Below are 20331 nucleotides of genomic sequence, written 5' to 3'. Positions count from 1 at the left end.
TTCTCCCTCAACAAAAGGTCAAACCGCCGTTTCGTCACCAGTTTCAGGCACGTTTTCGGGTCTTTCACAACCGCGGGTGGACTACAGCGGCCAATTCCGCCGCTTCAGGTCGCCCCAACCAGGATAGGGATCGACAGGTCTCATATAGAGCCAACCCGTAGGGGAGAATGCTTACTCACCAGCCCAGGTCGAGGGGAACCAGGTCCCAAAGATCCTCAGCCAAATGACTCGAGGCATTTTTCAGGCGACATCAGCAAAGTAGGCGGCCGCCTACTCTGGTTTCGCCACGTCTGGCTCACCGTCGCACACGACACATGGTTGAGAGAGCGCGTGTCCTCAGGGTACAAGATAGAATTTGTCAGGTACCCCCCCAAGATGTTTTTTTCTTTCCCGTCTTCCCAAGGGGGATACCCAGGCAAGGGGCTTTACTAGGAGCCATCAAATCACTCCAGCACAACGGAGTCATTATTCCCGTGCCAGAACACGAGAAGGCTCATGGCTTCTATTCCAACCTATTTGCGATCCCCAAAAAGGACGGGACTGTCAGGCCTGTTTTGGACCTGAAGCTCAAGAACAAATTTATCAGGATCAAACATTTCTGGATGGAGTCTCCCCGTTCAGTTATATCGGCCATGGGGCAGGGAGAATACTTGGCCTCTATCGACATCCAGGACGCCTACCTACACATCCCCATTTTCCCTCCGCATCAAAGATTTCTATGCTTCGCCATCAACAGTCTACATTTCCAGTTCGCAGCGCTGCCCTTCGGGCTAGCCACCGCCCCCAGAGTGTTCACAAAGGTCATGGCAGTTGTCATGGCCATCCTGCACTCCTGGGGCATTGTCATCTTGCCTTACTTAGATGACCTTTTGGTCAAGGGCCCTTCGATTCGGGCATGCGAGGAAAGTGTCAACATCACACTAGATACTCTTTCCCGCTTGGGATGGTTGGTCAACATGAAGAAATCATCCCTTGTTCCAGCTCAAAGGATTTCCTTTTTAGGGATGATCCTCAACACCTTCCGAGGGTTGGTAATTCTCCCTCGAGACAAGGCTGTAGCTCTCCGGCAGTGAGTCCGGACACTTAACCAACCAGTCCCTCACACCATCCATTTCTGGATGAGGATTCTAGGGAAAATGGTGGCAGCAATGGAAGCGATCCCGTTCGCCCAGTTCCATCTTCGCCCCCTGCAGCACGCCCTCTTGTCATCCTGGGGCAAGAACCCATTCACGCTCGATCACCAGTGCCGGTTGTCCTCTCAGGTCAGACAGTCACTCGAGTGGTGGACAGTCAGTTCCTCCCTGCTTCAGGGGAAACCTTTTCCCCCTGACCATTGGTTGGTGGTCACAACCGACGCAGCCTCTTCGGCTGGGGAGCGGTTTTTCACCATCACACGACCCAGGGACGGTGGTCGCCACAGGAGGCACGCCTCCCGATCAACTTGTTGGAAACACGAGCGATCTGGCTGGCTCTGCAACATTTTCATCACCATCTAGCAGGCTGCCCCGTCCGGATTCAATCGGACAACGCCACAGCGGTGGCTTACATAAATCTTCAAGGGGGCACCCGCAGCAGAGCAACCATGCGCGAGGTAGGGTACGTTCTTCACTGGGCCGAGAGGAACCACTCGGTGATATCAGCGATCCACAACCCGGGCATGGAGGACTGGGCGTCAGACTTCCTCAGCCGGCGGGGTCTTGCGCCCGGGGAATGATCACTACACCCCGAGGTCTTCCAGCAGATTTGCCAACGGTGGGGAACACTGGATGTGGACCTGATGGCCTCCAGGGTAAATGCCAAGGTGCCCACGTTTGTCGCTCGGTCCCGGGACCCGCAGGCGATCGCCGTGGATGCGTTGGTTCTGCCATAGAACCAGTTTCGCCTCCTATACTTATTCCCCCTGCTGCCACTACTTCCGAGGGTCATCAAGAAGATCAAAACAGAAGGGGTTCCAGCGATTCTGCTGGCCCCAGACTGGCCCCGTCGAGAGTGGTACACAGATCTAGTGCAGCTGCTCACCGACGTTCCTTGGCGACTGCCAGAGCGCCCAGATCTACAGTCCCAGGGCCTGATCTTCCACCCGAGCTCAGGGGCCCTGTGTTTGATGGCATGGCCGTTGAATCTTGGATTCTGACCCAGGCGGAGATTGGGCGCGAGGTGGTTGCTACAATGGTTAGCGCCCGGAAGCCTACCTCGGCGCGAATTTACCATCACACCTGGAAGGTTTTCCTTTCTTGGTGTCGAGGCCGCGGTTATTCTCCACTGAGATTCTCTATTCCCAACATCTTGGCCTTTCTCCAGTCTGGCTTAGACTCAGGGTTGGCCCCAAGCTCCCTCAGGAGACAGATATCGGCTTTATCCGTCCTTTTCCAGCGCAGAATTGCTGCCAATTTGCAGGTAAAGACTTTCATCCAGGGAGTCTCCGACTTGGTACCTCCCTATAGGGCGCCCCTGGACGCCTGGGACCTTAACCTGGTCCTAAGCGTTCTGCAGGACGCTCCATTTGAACCGCTACAGGATGTTTCTTTGTCGTACCTTTCCTGGAAGGTGGTATTACTTGTAGCCATAACTTCTATCAGGCGGGTCTCGGAGCTGGCGGCCCTGTCCTGCCGAGCTCCGTTTCTCACTTTCCACAGGGATAAGGTGGTTCTCAGACCAGCTCCCCCCCTTTCTGCCAAAGGTCGTTTCCTCCTTTCACATTAATGAGGATATTGTCTTGCCGTCATTTTGTCCAGCACCGGTACACCGAGTGGAAAAGTCTCTTCACACATTGGACCTGGTAAGAGCCCTCAGGAGGTACGTGTCACAGACGGCACCCTTTCGGCAGACAGACACGTTGTTTGTGCTCCCTGAGGGGCGCAGGAAGGGACTCGCTGCCTCAAAATCGATCATAGCCAGATGGATTCATTTGACTATTCAGGAGTCCTACCGCATCAGAGGCGCGCCAGTTCCAGCAGGGATCAGAGCGCACTCTACTCGGGCAGTGCATGCTTCTTGGGCTCTTCAGCACCAGGCTTCGACGGAACAGGTTTGCAAGGCAGCAACCTGGTCCAGCCTGCACACGTTTGCCAAACATTACAATATCCATACTCAGGCTTCAGCGGATGCGAGCCTGGGTAGAAGGATTCTCCAAGCAGCGGTGGTGCACCTTTAGACAGGAGGTGCATGTAGCTTGGATCGGTGAGTCAACTTCCCACCCAGGGACTGCTTTAGGACGTCCCACAGTACCTGTGTCCCCCAATGAGGCGAAGGAGAAACATGGATTTTTGTGGTAGACTCACCGTAAAATCCTTTTCTCCGAGACACTCATTGGGGGACACAGCACCCACCTTGATAGCCAGTTGGCTCTTGTTTGTTTAATTAATGTGCTTTTTTGTTGATATTAGGGTGTTTTTTTTTCTAGACATGTTACCTGCATTAAGGCTGATTTTGTTATTCTCCTACTGCTTTTGCACTAAACTGGTATCCGCCCGTAATCGGGGTGAGGGTGTATACGGTGGAGGAGGAGTTAACCTCTTTTTTTCACTTAGTGTCAGCCTCCAGGCGGCAGTAGCATACACCCACAGTACCTGTGTCCCCCAATGAGCGTCTCGGAGAAAAGGATTTTATGGTGAGTTTATCACAAAAATCCATGTTTTAAACAGATAAGAGAAATTCATATGAGTAAAAGTGCAAACACATAATTCCTACCAATTTTCTCATGCCGAAGTAATATGATATAGCAAGTGTTAGAATGTAATAATAAATATATTCGGTATGAAGTTTTCTAAAATTAGTTAAATAGTTATATTATCGTAGGCAATAGTCAACCAAATCAATCATCGGATATCCTTGCCCCAATGCGCGTTTCGCACATTTGCTTCCTCAGGGGGACCTATTACTTCCCTGGAATTTTTAGATTCATTTATCATATGAAATTAATATTATGTATTTCTACACTATTTAATAAATAATGTATTTGACACTTCTATTCGGGACGCGACCATGGTAAATAACTCTCTTCAATGCACATTTGTTTCTCTTCAGGTGTTTTCATGCTCATGTTTCCCATCGTTTCTGTCGACTTTTTTGGCCTTAATGCAGCTACGGCTGGATATTTAATGTCGTATTTTGGGATTCTCCAGTTGGTAAGTCCCCCTCATGAAAAGTACTACAATCTAAATTAGAATGCCAGATAGCAACAACAGTCTATAAATCTAGATTGGTAAATGAAAGTTTTGCTCTGTTCTTCCATGCTTTACACTGCAGCTCTGCTTGGTCAGACCGGCTGCTTCTTTTATGTCAGGTCCTTGAGCTTTTGCCTTGTGGAAAGTTTTGGGACTTGTTGCTTTGTGACTACTATTTGCTTTTAACTTTTTCCCCCCCAAAGCAAACGGATCTATATTTGGACTTTTGATCTTTCTCGTCTTTGTTTATGTTATTATTACCTTTAGAAATAATGAGTAGGAAATGGAAGAAAAATAATCTGTGCTTACTTTAAACTTGCCCGTGTTTGGACATAAAACACCGAAGTCTGTGAAGAGCGGAAGTGGCCGAGGGCGCAATGCTCTTCTGGAAAAAACATTATTCATCAGCGGATAAATCTGTTTTTTTGTTAATTTATAGGGGGTCTTTAATCTGCCAGGATGGTCTATCCTTGTGGTGTACAGAAAAATCCACGGGGGCTTTATTCTGTCACTTATATAAACTGATAGCCTATCCTTAGGATATGAGGAATATATTGAGATTGCACGAAAAATAAAAAAAAAAAGGTTAAAAATATAAAACAATAAAAAAATTTAAAAAAAAAATTAAAAACCTTTTGAAAATGGCAATAAATCAATACGGAAAGTATATTGGAAAATTGTATAATTTGTTATTCTACAAAATATAATATTTATTTGATAAAACAGGAAAATTCGTCTAAATTTTCCGCATGTTCATCCAGTTCTTCTGTTGCATCATGTGTCTTTTTGCTGGTGGGCTCTGTCTTGTGGGTGTCCTTTCTACGTCTGAATAGATCATTTATGTGTGGATCCATGGTGCCCCCCTCCGGCATATAAACACACATATGGGGCTGGCTGTTATTTCACCTGACGACCATTTCCTTCCTCTCTTGCGTATGAATGACAGGACGGATTCCCTCGAGCTGCTGTTTTCTTTGTACTGATCTTCAAAGACGATGAGAGGACAAAGTTTAGACCCAACACATAAAGACCTCACTGATGGAAGCTGTGTGATCTCATTATACCGTGACGACAGACCGCTCACTAATGTATCTGTGTATATGGGCTTGGGGTGGGAAAAAATAAATGGATGCGGGACTGGACTAATATAGCTAAGGGCTCAGTCTAGGACTCTAGGTAATAAACTTTTTGAGTCAGTTCCTTACATTTTTCAACATCTTTTCTTGCTGTCAAGAATTGAAACATTTTCATTTACAATCCTAATGATGAACCATTTGTTACAGTTGTATCCGACCCACAGAATTAAACAAGACTGGATACAGCTTAGCTGAACTGATCACTTGTAACAAACCATCAGCTCTGGAGAGAGAGAGAGATTTGCTGCCCATATTCCATGGAATATCAAAACTATGATAAACTTCAAGACAAGCTCAATTTACCATTGTGTGTAGCTGAGTGTTCTCAAGCTATGAAGTGTACATTGACTTTCTATATTTCATTATTTTACTCACTTATATAGCGCCACTAATTCCACAGCGCTTTACAGACATTATCGGCATGGGACCTACAAGCAGTTGTGTAGGCCAGGGACAGAGCCAGCGTGTTCCTCCTACACGAGATGTCACTGCTCTTCCCTGACTTGCCAATAATATAAATATTGTAATAATAGAGTTGTAAATCATAAACAGCAACTTAAATATCAGAGAATTGTGTATTGTTTTCTAATGAAACACATCATTTAGCATAAAACAGCTCCACCTAAAATAAATCCTAAAACATTGCAATTTAATTTTTGAAATATAAATACTACTATACTGCCCCTATGTACAAGAATATAACTACTATAATACTGCCCCCTATATACAAGAATATAACTACTATAATACTGCCTCCTATGTACAAGAATATAACTACTATGATACTGCCCCCTATGTACAAGAATATAACTACTATAATACTGCCCCCTATGTACAAGAATATAACTACTATACTACGGCCCCCTATGTACAAGAATATAACTATTATACTACTGCCTCCTATGTACAAGAATATAACTACTATAATACTGTCCCTATGTGTAAGAATATAACTACTATAATACTGCCCCTATGTACAAGAATATAACTACTATAATACTGCCCCTATGTACAAGAATATAACTACTATAATACTGCCCACTATATACAAGAATATAACTACTGTAATACTGCCCCTATGTACAAGAATATAACTACTACACTACTGCCCCCTAAGTATAATAATATAGCAACTATACTACTGCCTCCTATGTACAAGAATATAACTACTATAATACTGTCCCTATGTACAAGAATATATCTACTATAATACTGCCCCTATGTGTAAGAATATAACTACTATAATACTGCCCCTATGTACAAGAATATAACTACTATAATACTGCCCCTATGTACAAGAATATAACTACTGTAATACTGCCCCCTATGTACAAGAATGTAACTACTGTAATACTGCCCCCTATGTACAAGAATATAACTACTATAATACTGCCACTATGTACAAGAATATAACTACTATAATACTGTCCCTATGTACAAGAATATAACTACTATAATACTGTCCCTATGTACAAGAATATAACTACTATAATACTGCCCCTATGTACAAGAATATAACTACTATAATACTGCCCCTATGTACAAGAATATAACTACTATAATACTGCCCACTATATACAAGAATATAACTACTGTAATACTGCCCCTATGTACAAGAATATAACTACCATACTACTGCCCCCTATGTACAAGAATATAGCTACTATACTACTGCCTCCTATGTACAAGAATATAACTACTATAATACTGTCCCTATGTACAAGAATATATCTACTATAATACTGCCCCTATGTGTAAGAATATAACTACTATAATACTGCCCCTATGTACAAGAATATAACTACTATAATACTGCCCCTATGTACAAGAATATAACTACTGTAATACTGCTCCTATGTACAAGAATATAACTACTATAATACTGCCCCTATGTACAAGAATATAACTACTATAATACTGCCCACTATATACAAGAATATAACTACTGTAATACTGCCCCTATGTACAAGAATATAACTACTACACTACTGCCCCCTAAGTATAAGAATATAGCAACTATACTACTGCCTCCTATGTACAAGAATATAACTACTATAATACTGCCCCCTATGTACAAGAATATAACCACTATAATACTGCCCCTATGTGCAAGAATATAACTACTATAATACTGCCCCTATGTACAAGAATATAACTACTTTAATACTGCCCCCTATGTACAAGAATATAACTACTACACTACTGCCCCCTAAGTATAAGAATATAGCAACTATACTACTGCCTCCTATGTACAAGAATATAACTACTATAATACTGCCCCCTATGTACAAGAATATAACTACTATAATACTGCTCCTCTGTACAAGAATATAACTACTATAATACTGCCCCCTTATGTACAAGAATATAACTACTTTAATACTGCCCCCTATGTACAAGAATATAACTACTGTAATACTGCCCCCTATGTACAAGAATATAACTACTATAATACTGCCACTATGTACAAGAATATAACTACTATAATACTGTCCCTATGTACAAGGATATAACTACTATAATACTGCCTCCTATGTACAAGAATATAACTACTGTAATACTGCCCCTATGTGTAAGAATATAACTACTATAATACTGCCTCCTATGTACAAGAATATATCTACTATAATACTGCCCCTATGTGTAAGAATATAACTACTATAATACTGCCCCTATGTACAAGAATATAACTACTATAATACTGCCCCTGTGTACAAGAATATAACTACTGTAATACTGCTCCTATGTACAAGAATATAACTACTATAATACTGCCCCCTATGTACAAGAATATACAGTCATACGTAATAGTTTGGGCACCCCTATTAATGTTAACCTTTTTTCTTTATAACAATTTTGGTTTTTGCAACAGCTATTTCAGTTTCATATATCTAATAACTGATGGACTCAGTTATATTTCTGGATTCAAATGAGGTTTATTGTACTAACAGAAAATGTGCAATCTCCATTTAAACAAAATTTGACCGGTGCAAAAGTATGGGCACCCTTATCATTTTCTTGATTTGAACACTCCTAACTACTTTTTACTGACTTCCTGAGCACGAAATTGGTTTTGTAACCTCATTGAGCTTTGAACTTCATAGCCAGCTGTATCAAATCATGAGAAAAGGTATTTAAGGTGGCCACTTGCAAGTAGTTCTCCTATTTGATTCTCCTATGAAGAGTGGCATCATGGGCTCCTCAAAACAACTCTCAAATGATCTGATAACAAAGATTATTCAACATAGCTTTTCAGGGGAAGGATACAAAAAGTTGTCTCAGAGATTTAACCTGTCAGTTTCCACTGTGAGGAACATAGTAAGGAAATGGAAGAACACAGGTACAGTTCTTGTTAAGCCCAGAAGTGGCAGGCCAAGAACAATATCAGAAAGGCAGAGAAGAAGAATGGTGAGAACAGTCAAGGACAATCCACAGACCACCTCCAAAGACCTGCAGCATCATCTTGCTACAGATGGGGTCACTGTCCATCGGTCAACAATACAGCGCACTTTGCACAAGGAGAAACTGTATGGGAGAGTGATGCGAAAGAAGCCGTTTCTGCAAGCACGCCACAAACAGAGTCGCCTGAGGTATGCAAAAGCACATTTGGACAAGCCAGTTACATTTTGGAAGAAGGTCCTGTGGACTGATGAACCAAAGATTGAGTTGCTTGGTCACACAAAAAGGCGTTATGCATGGAGGCTAAAAAACACAGCATTCCAAGAAAAACACTTTCTACCCACAGTAAAATTTGGTGGAGGTTCCATCATGCTTTGGGGCTGTGTGGCCAATGCCGGCACTGGGAATCTTGTTAAAGTTGAGGGTCGCATGGATTCAACTCAGTATCAGCAGATTCTTGACAATAATGTGCAAGAATCAGTGAAGAAGTTGAGGTTACGCAGGGGATGGATATTTCAGCAAGACAATGATCCAAAACACCGCTCCAAATCTACTCAGGCATTCATGCAGAGGAACAATTACAATGTTCTGGAATGGACATCCCAGTCCCCAGACCTGAATATCATTGAACATCTGTGGGATGATTTGAAGCGGGCTGTCCATGCTCGGCGACTATCAAACTTAACTGAACTGGAATTGTTTTGTAAACAGGAATGGTCACAAATACCTTCATCCAGGATCCAGGAACTCATTAATAGCTACAGGAAATGACTAGAGGCTGTTATTTTTGCAAAAGGAGGATCTATGAAATATTAATGTCACTTTTATGTTGAGGTGCCCATACTTTTGCACCGGTCAAATTTTGTTAAAATGCAGATTGCACATTTTCTGTTAGTACAATAAACCTCATTTGAATCCAGAAATATAACTGAGTCCATCAGTTATTAGATATATGAAACTGAAATAGCTGTTGCAAAAACCAAAATTGTTATAAAGAAAAAAGGTTAACATTAATAGGGGTGCCCAAACTTTTACATATGACTGTAACTACTATAATACTGCCCCCTATGTAGAAGAATATAACTACTATAATACTGCTCCTATATTCAAGAATATAACTACTATAATTCTGCCCCTATGTACAAGAATATAACTACTATAATACTGCTCCTATGTAAAAGAATATAAATACTATAATACTTCACCCTATGTACAAGAATATAGCTACTATAATACTGCCCCTATGTACAAGAATATAACTACTATAATACTGCTCCTATGTACAAGAATATAACTACTATAATACTGCCCCATATACAAGAATATAACTACTATAATACTGCTCCTATGTACAAGAATATAACTACTATAATACTGCCCTTATATACAAGAATATAACTACTATAATACTGCCCCTATATACAAGAATATAACTACTATAATACTGCCCCTATGTACAAGAATATAACTACTATAATACTGCCCCTATGTACAAGAATATAACTACTATAATACTGCCCCCTATGTACAAGAATATAACTACTATAATACTGCCCCCTTATGTACAAGAATATAACTACTGTAATACTGCCCCCTATGTACAAGAATATAACTACTGTAATACTGCTCCTATGTACAAGAATATAACTACTGTAATACTGCTGCTATTTTATTAATAGTCATGGAGGGGATGTGTCTGCTTTTGAGGTGTCAGGTATAGAAAGGGTTCAAATTCCAGCCAGAGGTAGCCATATTAAAAAGAAAACTGAAAAGTCGGGAAACATGGTGGATTTATCAGCTAAACACCAGGGTCCCGCATGGCATCAATATTAGACAGGATCTAATAAAAAAAAAATTACATACCCTGGCAGTTGTGGATGAGGTTCTTTATTTTCTCAGATGGTAAAGCTGCCCAATCTTCTTGGCAAAAAGCCTCCAGTTCTTGTAAATTCCTGGGCTGTCTAGCATATGTGCACTTGAGAGCTTCCCAAAAGTGGCTCAATGATATTGAGGTCAGGAGACTGAGATGGCCACTCCTGAACCTTCACTTTGTGCTGTTGTAGCCAATGACAGGTTGACTTGGCCTTATGTTGTGGATCATTGTCATGTTGGAACATTCAAGTACGACCCATGTGCAGATTCTCGGCTGATGTTTACGGATTTGCCTCTTGTATTTGCTGATAACGTGCTGCATTCATTATTCCTTCAACTTTGACCAAGTTTCCTGTGCATTTGTAGCTGTCACATCCCCAAAACATCAGTGATCCACCTCCGTGCTTTACAGTAGGAATGGTGTTTCTTTCATGGTTGTGGCCAAAAAGTTCAATTTTGGTCTCATCACTCCAAATTACCTTGTTCCAGAAGTTTTGAGGCTTGTCTCTGTGCTGTTTTGTGTATTGTAGATGGGATGCTTTGTGGCATTTGCGCAGTAATGGCTTTCTTCTGGCGACTTGACCATGCAGCCCATTTTTCTTCAAGTGTCTCCTTATTGTGCATCTTGAAACAGCCACACCACTAGTTTTCAGAGAGTCCAGTATCTCAGCTGATGTTATTTGTGGGTTTTTCTTTGCATCTCGAACAATGTTCCTGGCAGTTGTGGACGACATTTTTGTTTGTCTACCTGACCGTGGTTTTGTTTTTACAGAATCCCTGATTTTCCAGTTGTTAATCATAGTTTGAACGCTGCAGACTGGCATTATCAATTCCTTGGATATATTTTTGTATTTGTATCCCTTTTCTGTTTTATACAGTTCAACTACCTTTTCCCGTAGATCCGTTGACAATTCTTTTGCTTTCCCCATGACTCACAATCCAAAAATGTCAGTGGCTGGATGAAAGATGCAAGAGTCTGTCTGGATCCCAGAAACTCATTCAGCTTTTATGCACACACACTGATTACAAGCAAACAGGTCACAGGTGAGGATGTTACCTTTAGTAGCCATTCACACCCATTTGTGTCAACATCTGTGCATGTTAAAAATCACCAGGGTAGGTGAACTTTTGATCTGGGTCTTTTGGATGTTTCGGGTTGTCATTATGATTTAAAACGAGAAAACACAGTAGTTTGACAAAAAATGGCTTGACCCAACTACTAATCATGAGTGGAGAAAAAGGATTGGTGATATCATTCATATTCTCTAAAAAAAAAGGTCAAGAAAGCAAAAATTCTACCGGGGTATGTAAACTTTTGAGCACAACTGTAAATGGAAGATGCAATTTGCTTGCTAATGAGAATCTGAGCTCTCAGGACCATTTCAGCCTCACTAATGATCTGGAAATGCTATGTTTGACCAGAGAAATCTGGACTGGAATGCTGTCCTGCGTTGCGTGCTCTTATGTTACCACCTTGCATTTCTACAGCCACAGGCTTTCCTACAGACTTTTCTGTGACAGGAGTGGCCTATTGTCCTTTGCTATGGGTGGCATTACACAGGTCTTGTTTCCTCAGCGTGTAGGCTGTCTCCTGTGCATAGTGCAAGTTTTATGTGCTGTGACTTGTCACTGAGGTGGGGTTCCCCGGCCGCTCATTGTTTCCCTTTTTTTTCTCACGCTTATACATTGAAGACTCTTAGTAAAGGTTAACATTTCATATTCGGAACTTGATCTTTAGGATTGTGTCTGCTATAATGATGGAGGAGCTATTGTACGACCTGGTTTTCTTGGTAGAGGAGTGAGAGGAGATCGACTTACGCTCCTATTTAGTAGTAAATCCTCAGGTTTATAATTACTGCTACTTATCCTTTTGCATGTGAAAGAGTGAGGAAAGTTTTATAAAGTCCCAATTAACCCCAAAAAAAGACACTAAAACACTAAAGACACTAAGATACTAAAATGACCATCTAAAATGTTGAGCAATAAGATAATAGTCGGTCTTGATGTCTACCTTGATGGGTTATAGAAGGTCAGAGATGTTGGGGGTCCAAAGCTAATAACCCCAATTTCCACCATTGTATACAGTCTCGACTTCTGTATAAGTATTGGAATTCTATACACATTTCATTACTGTATATCTCCGGATAGAGTTTGGTGACTGTTTTTTCTCCTTTTTACATATTTTTATTACTTTGTCATTTGTGTCTCCTCACAATTTTACAGGTTTCTAAAAATTATAATTGTATTATTTATTTAGGTTCTTGAATGATATTTACGGTAGTTGTTTACTATTTTTATTCTTCCTCCCTATTTTTAGTTTGATTTTGTCTCTTTTCGTTCCTCCTCATTTTCAAGGTTGTCCAGGGACTCATGGTTGGACGCCTGACCAGCCGCTTCTCGGATGATACTATGCTTCTGTTAAGTATAGCGGTTTCTATGGTTGTTGGACTGGGACTGGTAAGAATGTATCAATTTTTGTACAAAAAATCCTATGCAGCCGGCAGATTTGCCGTTCAGCTCTTTAGGAAAGCTGGGTGACATCAGGGGGCAGGTGAACCTAGTCCTGACCTCAGGGAAGAAGGCTTAGAAATAACCATCTAGAGGGAATTTAATATCCAGGTGCCTCTGAGAGTTAACCACAGTGGCCCCATAACAATAACAGACACAGTGCCCCATAACAATAGTAGACAGTGCCCCCATAACAATAACAGAAACAGTGCCCCCGTAACAATAGTAGACACAGTGCCCCCATAGCAGTTAAGGCCCCGTTACACATAACAATGTCCCACCAACGATCCGACATGATGGGATCGCTGGGACATCGTTAGGCTGATCGCTGGGGAGCTGTCACATAGACAGACCCAGCGATCAGGACTAGCAAGCTGGTTTCTAATGTAAACATCGGGTATCCAGGAGCCGCGGCTCCTGGATATCCGATGTTTACTTTAGAAACCAGCGTGCAGCGTCGCTGATCGCTGGTCTCTCGCTACCACACGCGATGCGTGCTGGCCAGCGGGAGACCAGTGATCGAAAAATGGTCCAGGCCGATCGAGGACGATCAGCGATACCTGGCAGTGGGGGCGGTCGCTGATCCCCGTCACACACAGCGATCTCGCTAGTGAGATCACTGTGGCGTCACAAAATCAGCGATCTCGCTAGCGAGATCGTTGTGTGTGTGTGTGATAGGGCCCTTACATACAGTTGCCCATAAACCAGAGGCATCTAGAGTTCCACAATAATAGTATCAGATATAATTTCATACTAAGATTCCATCCAGGCGAGCGATAAAAAAAAGTCAACCACTGTACCCCCATAATAGCAACAGATACATTGTCGCCATTACAGTTCCACTTAGGTGCTATAAGGGCACATTGATAGAACAGCCATATTGTGCCAACTATTATGGGGAAATCCGGAGAGATCTTTTATGGTGAAATTACATTTGTAACTATTATGGGGTCACTATACCTGACTGATTTTTACCTGGAGAGAAAGTAACTAAAAGTTCACTGAAAGTAACACTGTTATGGAGGCACCAGGACTGGTTCTGTTATAGCCATAAAAGCTCCAGATATCGTGTCCCCATTTCTCTCCAGGTGGCCGTTATAAAAGAGCCAGCTGCGGTGTCCCCATATTAGCTCCAGGTATAGTGGCACTGTAGCAATTCTATCTCCTTTATAAATTGAGCCACTTACAGTGCCCCCATAGTAGCGTCAGGTATAATGCTATCATGACCATTTTATCCAAGTGCCCTTTATAAAAGAGTAAGTAACAGTAACCCCCCCTCCATAATGACTCCAGGTATAATATCATCATGACCGTTCTATCCAGGTGTTCCCTATAATGTCCAGGTATAATATCATCATGACCGTTCTATCCAGGTGTTCCCTATAATGTCCAGGTAGAATATCATCATGACCGTTCTATCCAGGTGTTCCCTATAATGTCCAGGTACAATATCATCATGACCGTTCTATCCAGGTGTTCCCTATAATGTCCAGGTATAATATCATCATGACCGTTCTATCCAGGTGTTCCCGATAATGTCCAGGTACCATTTAGATCTGACCAGTGCCCCCATAGTAGCTCCAGATCTAGTGTCACCATAACAGTTCGCGCGTCACAGAAGAGACTTTCTTCTTCTGCTCCTCAATATCGATAGTAGGGTGAAATGAAAGGTGACTATAGCTTCTGGCCATATTACTGGTCATACTGGTGACATGTTGTCCATACTGATGGAGAACCCCAATAATGGAGACTCTTTTTTTGAAGTCATTTCCCCCAGGTATGCGGCTTCTTTCTTGTTTATTTGCGCTGCGCTTCCTCTAAACGTTACTAATTTTACCACAATAACAAATACAAGAATCTCGCTCTTTGCTGCCACTTATGAAAAGAGTCCTAGAGATAACATCCTTTATGACTCGCTGCGCCGTGCGGGGTCCCAATACCTGCACTGTAATAACAAGACACAGCACTCAACAGATCTGCCTCTTGTGCCGGCGGCTGAATACATAAGGTCTTTATGGGACATTTTCTCATGCTTTGTATCAGTAAGTGTTGTGCTTTATCCTTGTCCTCCTATGTCTGTGTACACGGCACATCCCCGTCAGCGATCCACCCACACCTTATTCTCCTGGAATGTCTAGGAAACCATTTTCTTGAAAATTAGACTAAACAAGTCACTACAAATGAAGCGTTACAAAGAATATATAAAAAAAAAAGTTTATTTAACTTTGTTATATATTCATATGTCACATTCATTAAACATTCCACTACCGGCCTCACCAATTCTTGTCCCCCGTTAACCAGTCAGAAGCCATTAAAATGTCTTCCGGTCTCCCCTATAACAAAGCCATCCCCTGTGACCCCATTATAGCACCAGATATACCTGTTATGAGGAATCTGTCGGCAGGATTTCACCCCCTCAGATCATTTCTACGCTCATGTAGCCCTTTCAAAGACAAGTCCAGCAATACCTTTAGATGGCCGGTCTGTTCCACCATTACTGAGAAATCAGTGTTTTTTAATTGCTATGCAAATGAGGCTGAAGAGCTATGGTAGATCCGAAGCCTCTGTCACTCCAGCTCTATTCCCCGCCTCCGTGCTTTGTGACTACAGTGAAGCAGGAAATAGAGCTGGAGTGGCACAGGCTTCAGATCTACCATAGCTCTTCACCCTCATCTGCATAACAGTTCAATCCTGGATTTCTCAGTAATGGCGGAACGGAACGGACATGTAAAGGTATTGCTGGACTTGTCTTTGAAAGCGCTACGTGCACATATAGAAAGTTTGGGGGGTGACCGATTCCCTTTAAACGTTCCCTCCAGACGCTCCTATTACAATCAATATCACTACAATCTTACTGAAGAAACAAGTTACATAAAAGTTTCTCAGTTGAGGCGCAGTCATTTGGCTTCATGTGACGCAACTTTCTGTCTTTTCTCCATTAGACAGTAATGAGTAATGTCTTCCATTTCTGCGTCATCGCTCTCCCGATGGTTTTCAGTCTGTGCGTCTCGGGAGTCATCACCGACAGCATCTTAACGAAAGCCGTGCCGCCGTCCGAAACTGGTACGTACTGGGGATAGGCCACAATACCATTCAGGCCTGGCGATGGCGGCACCATAGCTAGTGCTGGGTACGACTTACCGCTCGTCAATCATTTCCTGAAATGCTCTGCGCTGCTCCCAATTTGCGACTATCAGCCTGAGACCCGCTATCGATCTCCGTCGTCTTCTCACATAAGTATTTTATTTTGTAAGCAAAGGCTCAATTGTTACCAAGTGAAGCGTTTTACATCCTCACTCACACTTCTCAATATCTCTGCTTGCTGACAGTGAATGTGAACTTTGATACTAAACTCTTTCTCTAGAAAGCTGTAATGTTCAACTCTCCTGATTCCGGCTGTAGAACCTGGAACCTTTCTTCTGAACTACGGGTCTGAATGAGGCCTGTACAGACCCGGATCCTTCCAGGCTACATACCTCCTCTCTATGGGAGATATCATTACAGGGCTCTCGGGTGTCCGATGTGAATCCGCACATTCTTCGCCTTTTATGTTCGGTTTTCTATTACTTTTTTTTTTGTAGGAGTTTTACATTCCAAACCTCCCCATGCCCAGAATATAAGAAGCAGAGGCTAAGCCCCGGCACCGGGAATGAGATCTATGGAGACTTACAGTTTATAATAGATTGAAAATCCTCCTTCATTCCTTCCATAATGTAGAACATTTCAGATTTGAACGTTTTTTTTAAAAAAAAGTATAAATCATAATTTTAAATCGCTTTTTATATTTTAATTTTTTTTTTAAATTTCCCCCCACCACTTTAATCAGTGACAGCGGCACGGTATACAAATAAGGTAGATGTCAGTGGACATTTTTAGAAGTTTGTCATATGGATAAGTTCAGGAAACCACTCTATTCTCCTCCTCACGTCATATCACTGCCCAGCCTCGAGACACTCGTCTGCTGAAATACTCTGTGCTGCTCAACGACTCTGGTCCTCCCACCTCATCTCCTTCCACCTCCTCCTACCATAACACTCATATCCTTTCATTAAGGCTATGTGCACACGTAAGCAAAAAATTTCTGCTTCAAAACCAGACTCCTTCCCAGAAAACGCGTTTTATTCCGTCCGTTTTTGCCCGTTTTTTGCATTAAAAAACGCGCATTTTTGATGCGTTTTTTCCGCACGTCTTCTGTCTCATAGGAAATAGCTAAAAACACGGACTTTTCCGCAAAATTAAAGAGCATGCTGCGTTTTTAACCGCTAAGCGATTTTTTTAGCGGTAAAAAAACGCATCAATGGGCACAAAAAGTGCGGAATTCATTTAAAATGAATAGGATGCTTCTTTTATGCGTTTTTGAAGCGTTTTGACTGGGACAAACGCGCAAAAAACGCTTACGTGGGCACACAGCCTTAAGGTGTCCATACATCTGCGATAGTGGTTGGTCAAATGCTCCGACAGCCATTTCTCCAGCTCCTACTATGGAGATGGATGCTCGGTTTGGCTGAGCGTGCATATGTTTTTCATGGGCTGAAGGGAGTGACTGACACCAGCTTCGCTTGCGAGAACAAAAGGATCAGGCATTGTATATCCGCTTCCCCGATCTCTCTCTTCCCTAACAGATGATGTCGGAACAACCCCATACACATTAGATGGTCGGCCGATCCCACCTAAATTGTCAGGTTCAGCCCACACTAATCTGATCTGTGTGAGGGTCTTATCATTTAATGATACAACAGGTCATTGCTCCCTTTAGGGTCAGCATACTCTTCTTTTAAAATACTCTGTGCTGCTGGGAGACCAGATGGTTGTTATTTTGTCCTGATACATAAAACCATAGAATTCAGAGGGTGTATTTAATTGTTCTCATGACTGTAAGTGGACGGGTCACTTTCCCCACAGAGTCAGCTCACTCGTCTCCTGCTGTTATCTTTCTTTTTATCTCTCCAATGACTTCTATGGATCCGGTGTTCATTCTGGTGGTGGTGGGGTACAACATGTTGACAATATCTTTTGTCTTGTTGTAGGAGCGATGCTGGGAATCTGCGCCTCTATCCAGCCCCTCATAAGGACCATAGGACCCACCATCGGGGGATACCTGTATAAACACTATGGGGTGCCCTCCTTTGGCCTTTTCAACATTATTATTAGTCTGTGTTTATTAATGTACCTTGTAAATGGTCAACCAAGGAGAAATGTAGGGAAGGACAAATAGAGCAGCAGACAAGTTTTTTTAATTTACATTTGCAAATCTGGACAGTTTTAGAAGTAAAATTCTCAGAAAGAACCCTGCTGTTATTTTTTAAAAAAAACGGTATCAACCTCATTTTTCCATAAAATCCAGAATATTTCATGAGCCTATTGAGTCCTTCGGGAAAGTTCAACCAACCAAAACGAATCGGGATTAACTATCCAGTTTTAGGAGAACTACAACTCCCAACATGCTCTGACATCCACAGGTCAGTAGTCTCAAAAGCTACAGCAAAAAAAAATCTCAGCTTCCAGCATGGACCGACATCAGCATGTGACAGCTGCAACAAGACCCTATGGGAAACAGTCAGCAAGGGGCAATTATCTACCCCTTTATTTAAACTTTACCTGTGACTGAGTCGGTCATTGCCCATCGGGGTCCTTTTTATGCAATTGTTAGAATCGTTTAGATGTAATATTTTATGTTTCTTTGTTTGTGCGTAAATAATAAATATTTACATAACGGAACGTGTCTGTGGATTGTGGGAAGATTTAGGTCTTGTAACATCGGATTGTCTCAGCTTGATACTTCTCACTTCTCTTACAATTATATCAGGTTTGTTCCGGTTTTAGGAATCTGGATATTAATAAGTCCCCCCCCCCCCGCATTCAGTGACAGCAAGCGGAGATCGAAATGGAGCACAAACTATATTAGAAAGTGGAAGAACTTTATTTTACAGCTTACACCAAACTTGGCCCTAAAAGTTTATTTTACAGCTTACACCAAACTTTTAAACTTGGCCCTAAAAGTTTATTTTACAGCTTACACCAAACTTGGCCCTAAAAGTTTATTTTACAGCTTACACCAAACTTTTAAACTTGGCCCTAGAAGTTTATTTTACAGCTTACACCAAACTTGGCCCTAAAAGTTTATTTTACAGCTTACACCAAACTTGGCCCTAAAAGTTTATTTTACAGCTTACACCAAACTTTTAAACTTGGCCCTAAAAGTTTATTGAACGGGGACAGTTTGGCAATTTTTCACCAGGGCGGCTTAAACTGGTGAAGCACAAAACCACAGCGGTTTCTGGGTGGTTTTTATTTATTTATTTTTTTACATGTGGTTCTCGGCCATGTGGCACAAACCACTTGGAATTCGGGTACCCTTAGAGTTTGCTCAAAATTTTTTATGCTTTTTTTGTTGCTTTTTTTTTATATTGTGGTTTTTGCTCTTAACCCAATGTGGAAAAACTGTAGTGAAACTATTGAAAGAATTGATATACTGCAAGTTCTTTTTCATGTCAAAAATAGTGAAAAAAGGGCGGCGCGTTACAGATTTTAGAAATTTCATTAAATTCACTGTTACTGTAAAATGTTATAATATTAAAATGAACAAAAATAAAAAATTTTTTTTTAAAAATACAAGGTGTGAACAAGTCCCTAGTTGCATTATGGACACAATAGGACTAGCACTAGGGGTTACAGTGGAACGACTGAAGGCGCCAGTACCAGAGGAGGTCTAAAATCCCTTTTACTCCAACACTTGCACGTGCTAGGTGGGGGTTTTTTTGTGTTTTTTTTTTTTTGTTTTTTTTTTAGATTTTGCATTGAGGTCCAGGATTTTTATACCTTGGAGAAAAAATGAAGGGACTTTCATCTATATCTGACAACTTTCTATAGAGTGAAGAATATTTACAAGGTCGTATAGGTTTTATTGTATGCAAATTCTGCAGTTGCTCATCCGCCATAAAAAACCTTACGCGCATCTGCTGTAAACGCTGCATAAAGGGCTGAGAACTCGATTTATGGAACTTGTTACCAATGTGATACAAGTGAATCATCGAAACTACAACCTATAACTCCCTGATCCCTGTATGTGTTGTCCGTGTACAGGGTGGGGTGCACATTGTTTTCAGAAGAATGCAAATTTAATCCCCCCCCCATATAATATAGAAGTCCTCTGGTATGGATAATCACTAGTATTATTAAAAAAAACAAATGCACTAAAAGAGAGGATCCTTCATTTAGTTATCATGGCTGTCAGTTCTTGTAATGCTTCA

General features: G+C 41.8%; 1 protein-coding gene across 2 annotated transcripts in view; it reads left to right on the top strand.

Moving 5' to 3' along the window:
* SLC67A1 (solute carrier family 67 member 1) overlaps positions 1–18799 on the top strand; it is an 81134-nt gene extending 62335 nt beyond the window's left edge. For both annotated transcript variants that reach the window (XM_073578544.1, XM_073578543.1), the window contains exons 8-11: positions 4027–4127; positions 12929–13030; positions 16024–16144; positions 18109–18799. In XM_073578544.1, coding sequence (XP_073434645.1) covers positions 4027–4127; positions 12929–13030; positions 16024–16144; positions 18109–18296 — 512 coding nt within the window. In that variant the 3' untranslated portion in view covers positions 18297–18799. The remainder of the gene's footprint in view (positions 1–4026; positions 4128–12928; positions 13031–16023; positions 16145–18108) is intronic.
* The last annotated feature ends 1532 nt before the right edge of the window (positions 18800–20331 follow it).

This window comes from Dendrobates tinctorius, unplaced genomic scaffold, assembly GCF_039654945.1.
Source record: "Dendrobates tinctorius isolate UK_male_01 unplaced genomic scaffold, ASM3965494v1 ptg000059l, whole genome shotgun sequence".
Classification (NCBI taxonomy): domain Eukaryota; kingdom Metazoa; phylum Chordata; class Amphibia; order Anura; family Dendrobatidae; genus Dendrobates; species Dendrobates tinctorius.
The sequence above is the reverse complement of the archived record's forward strand: the minus strand, read 5'-3'. Positions and strand labels throughout refer to the sequence as shown.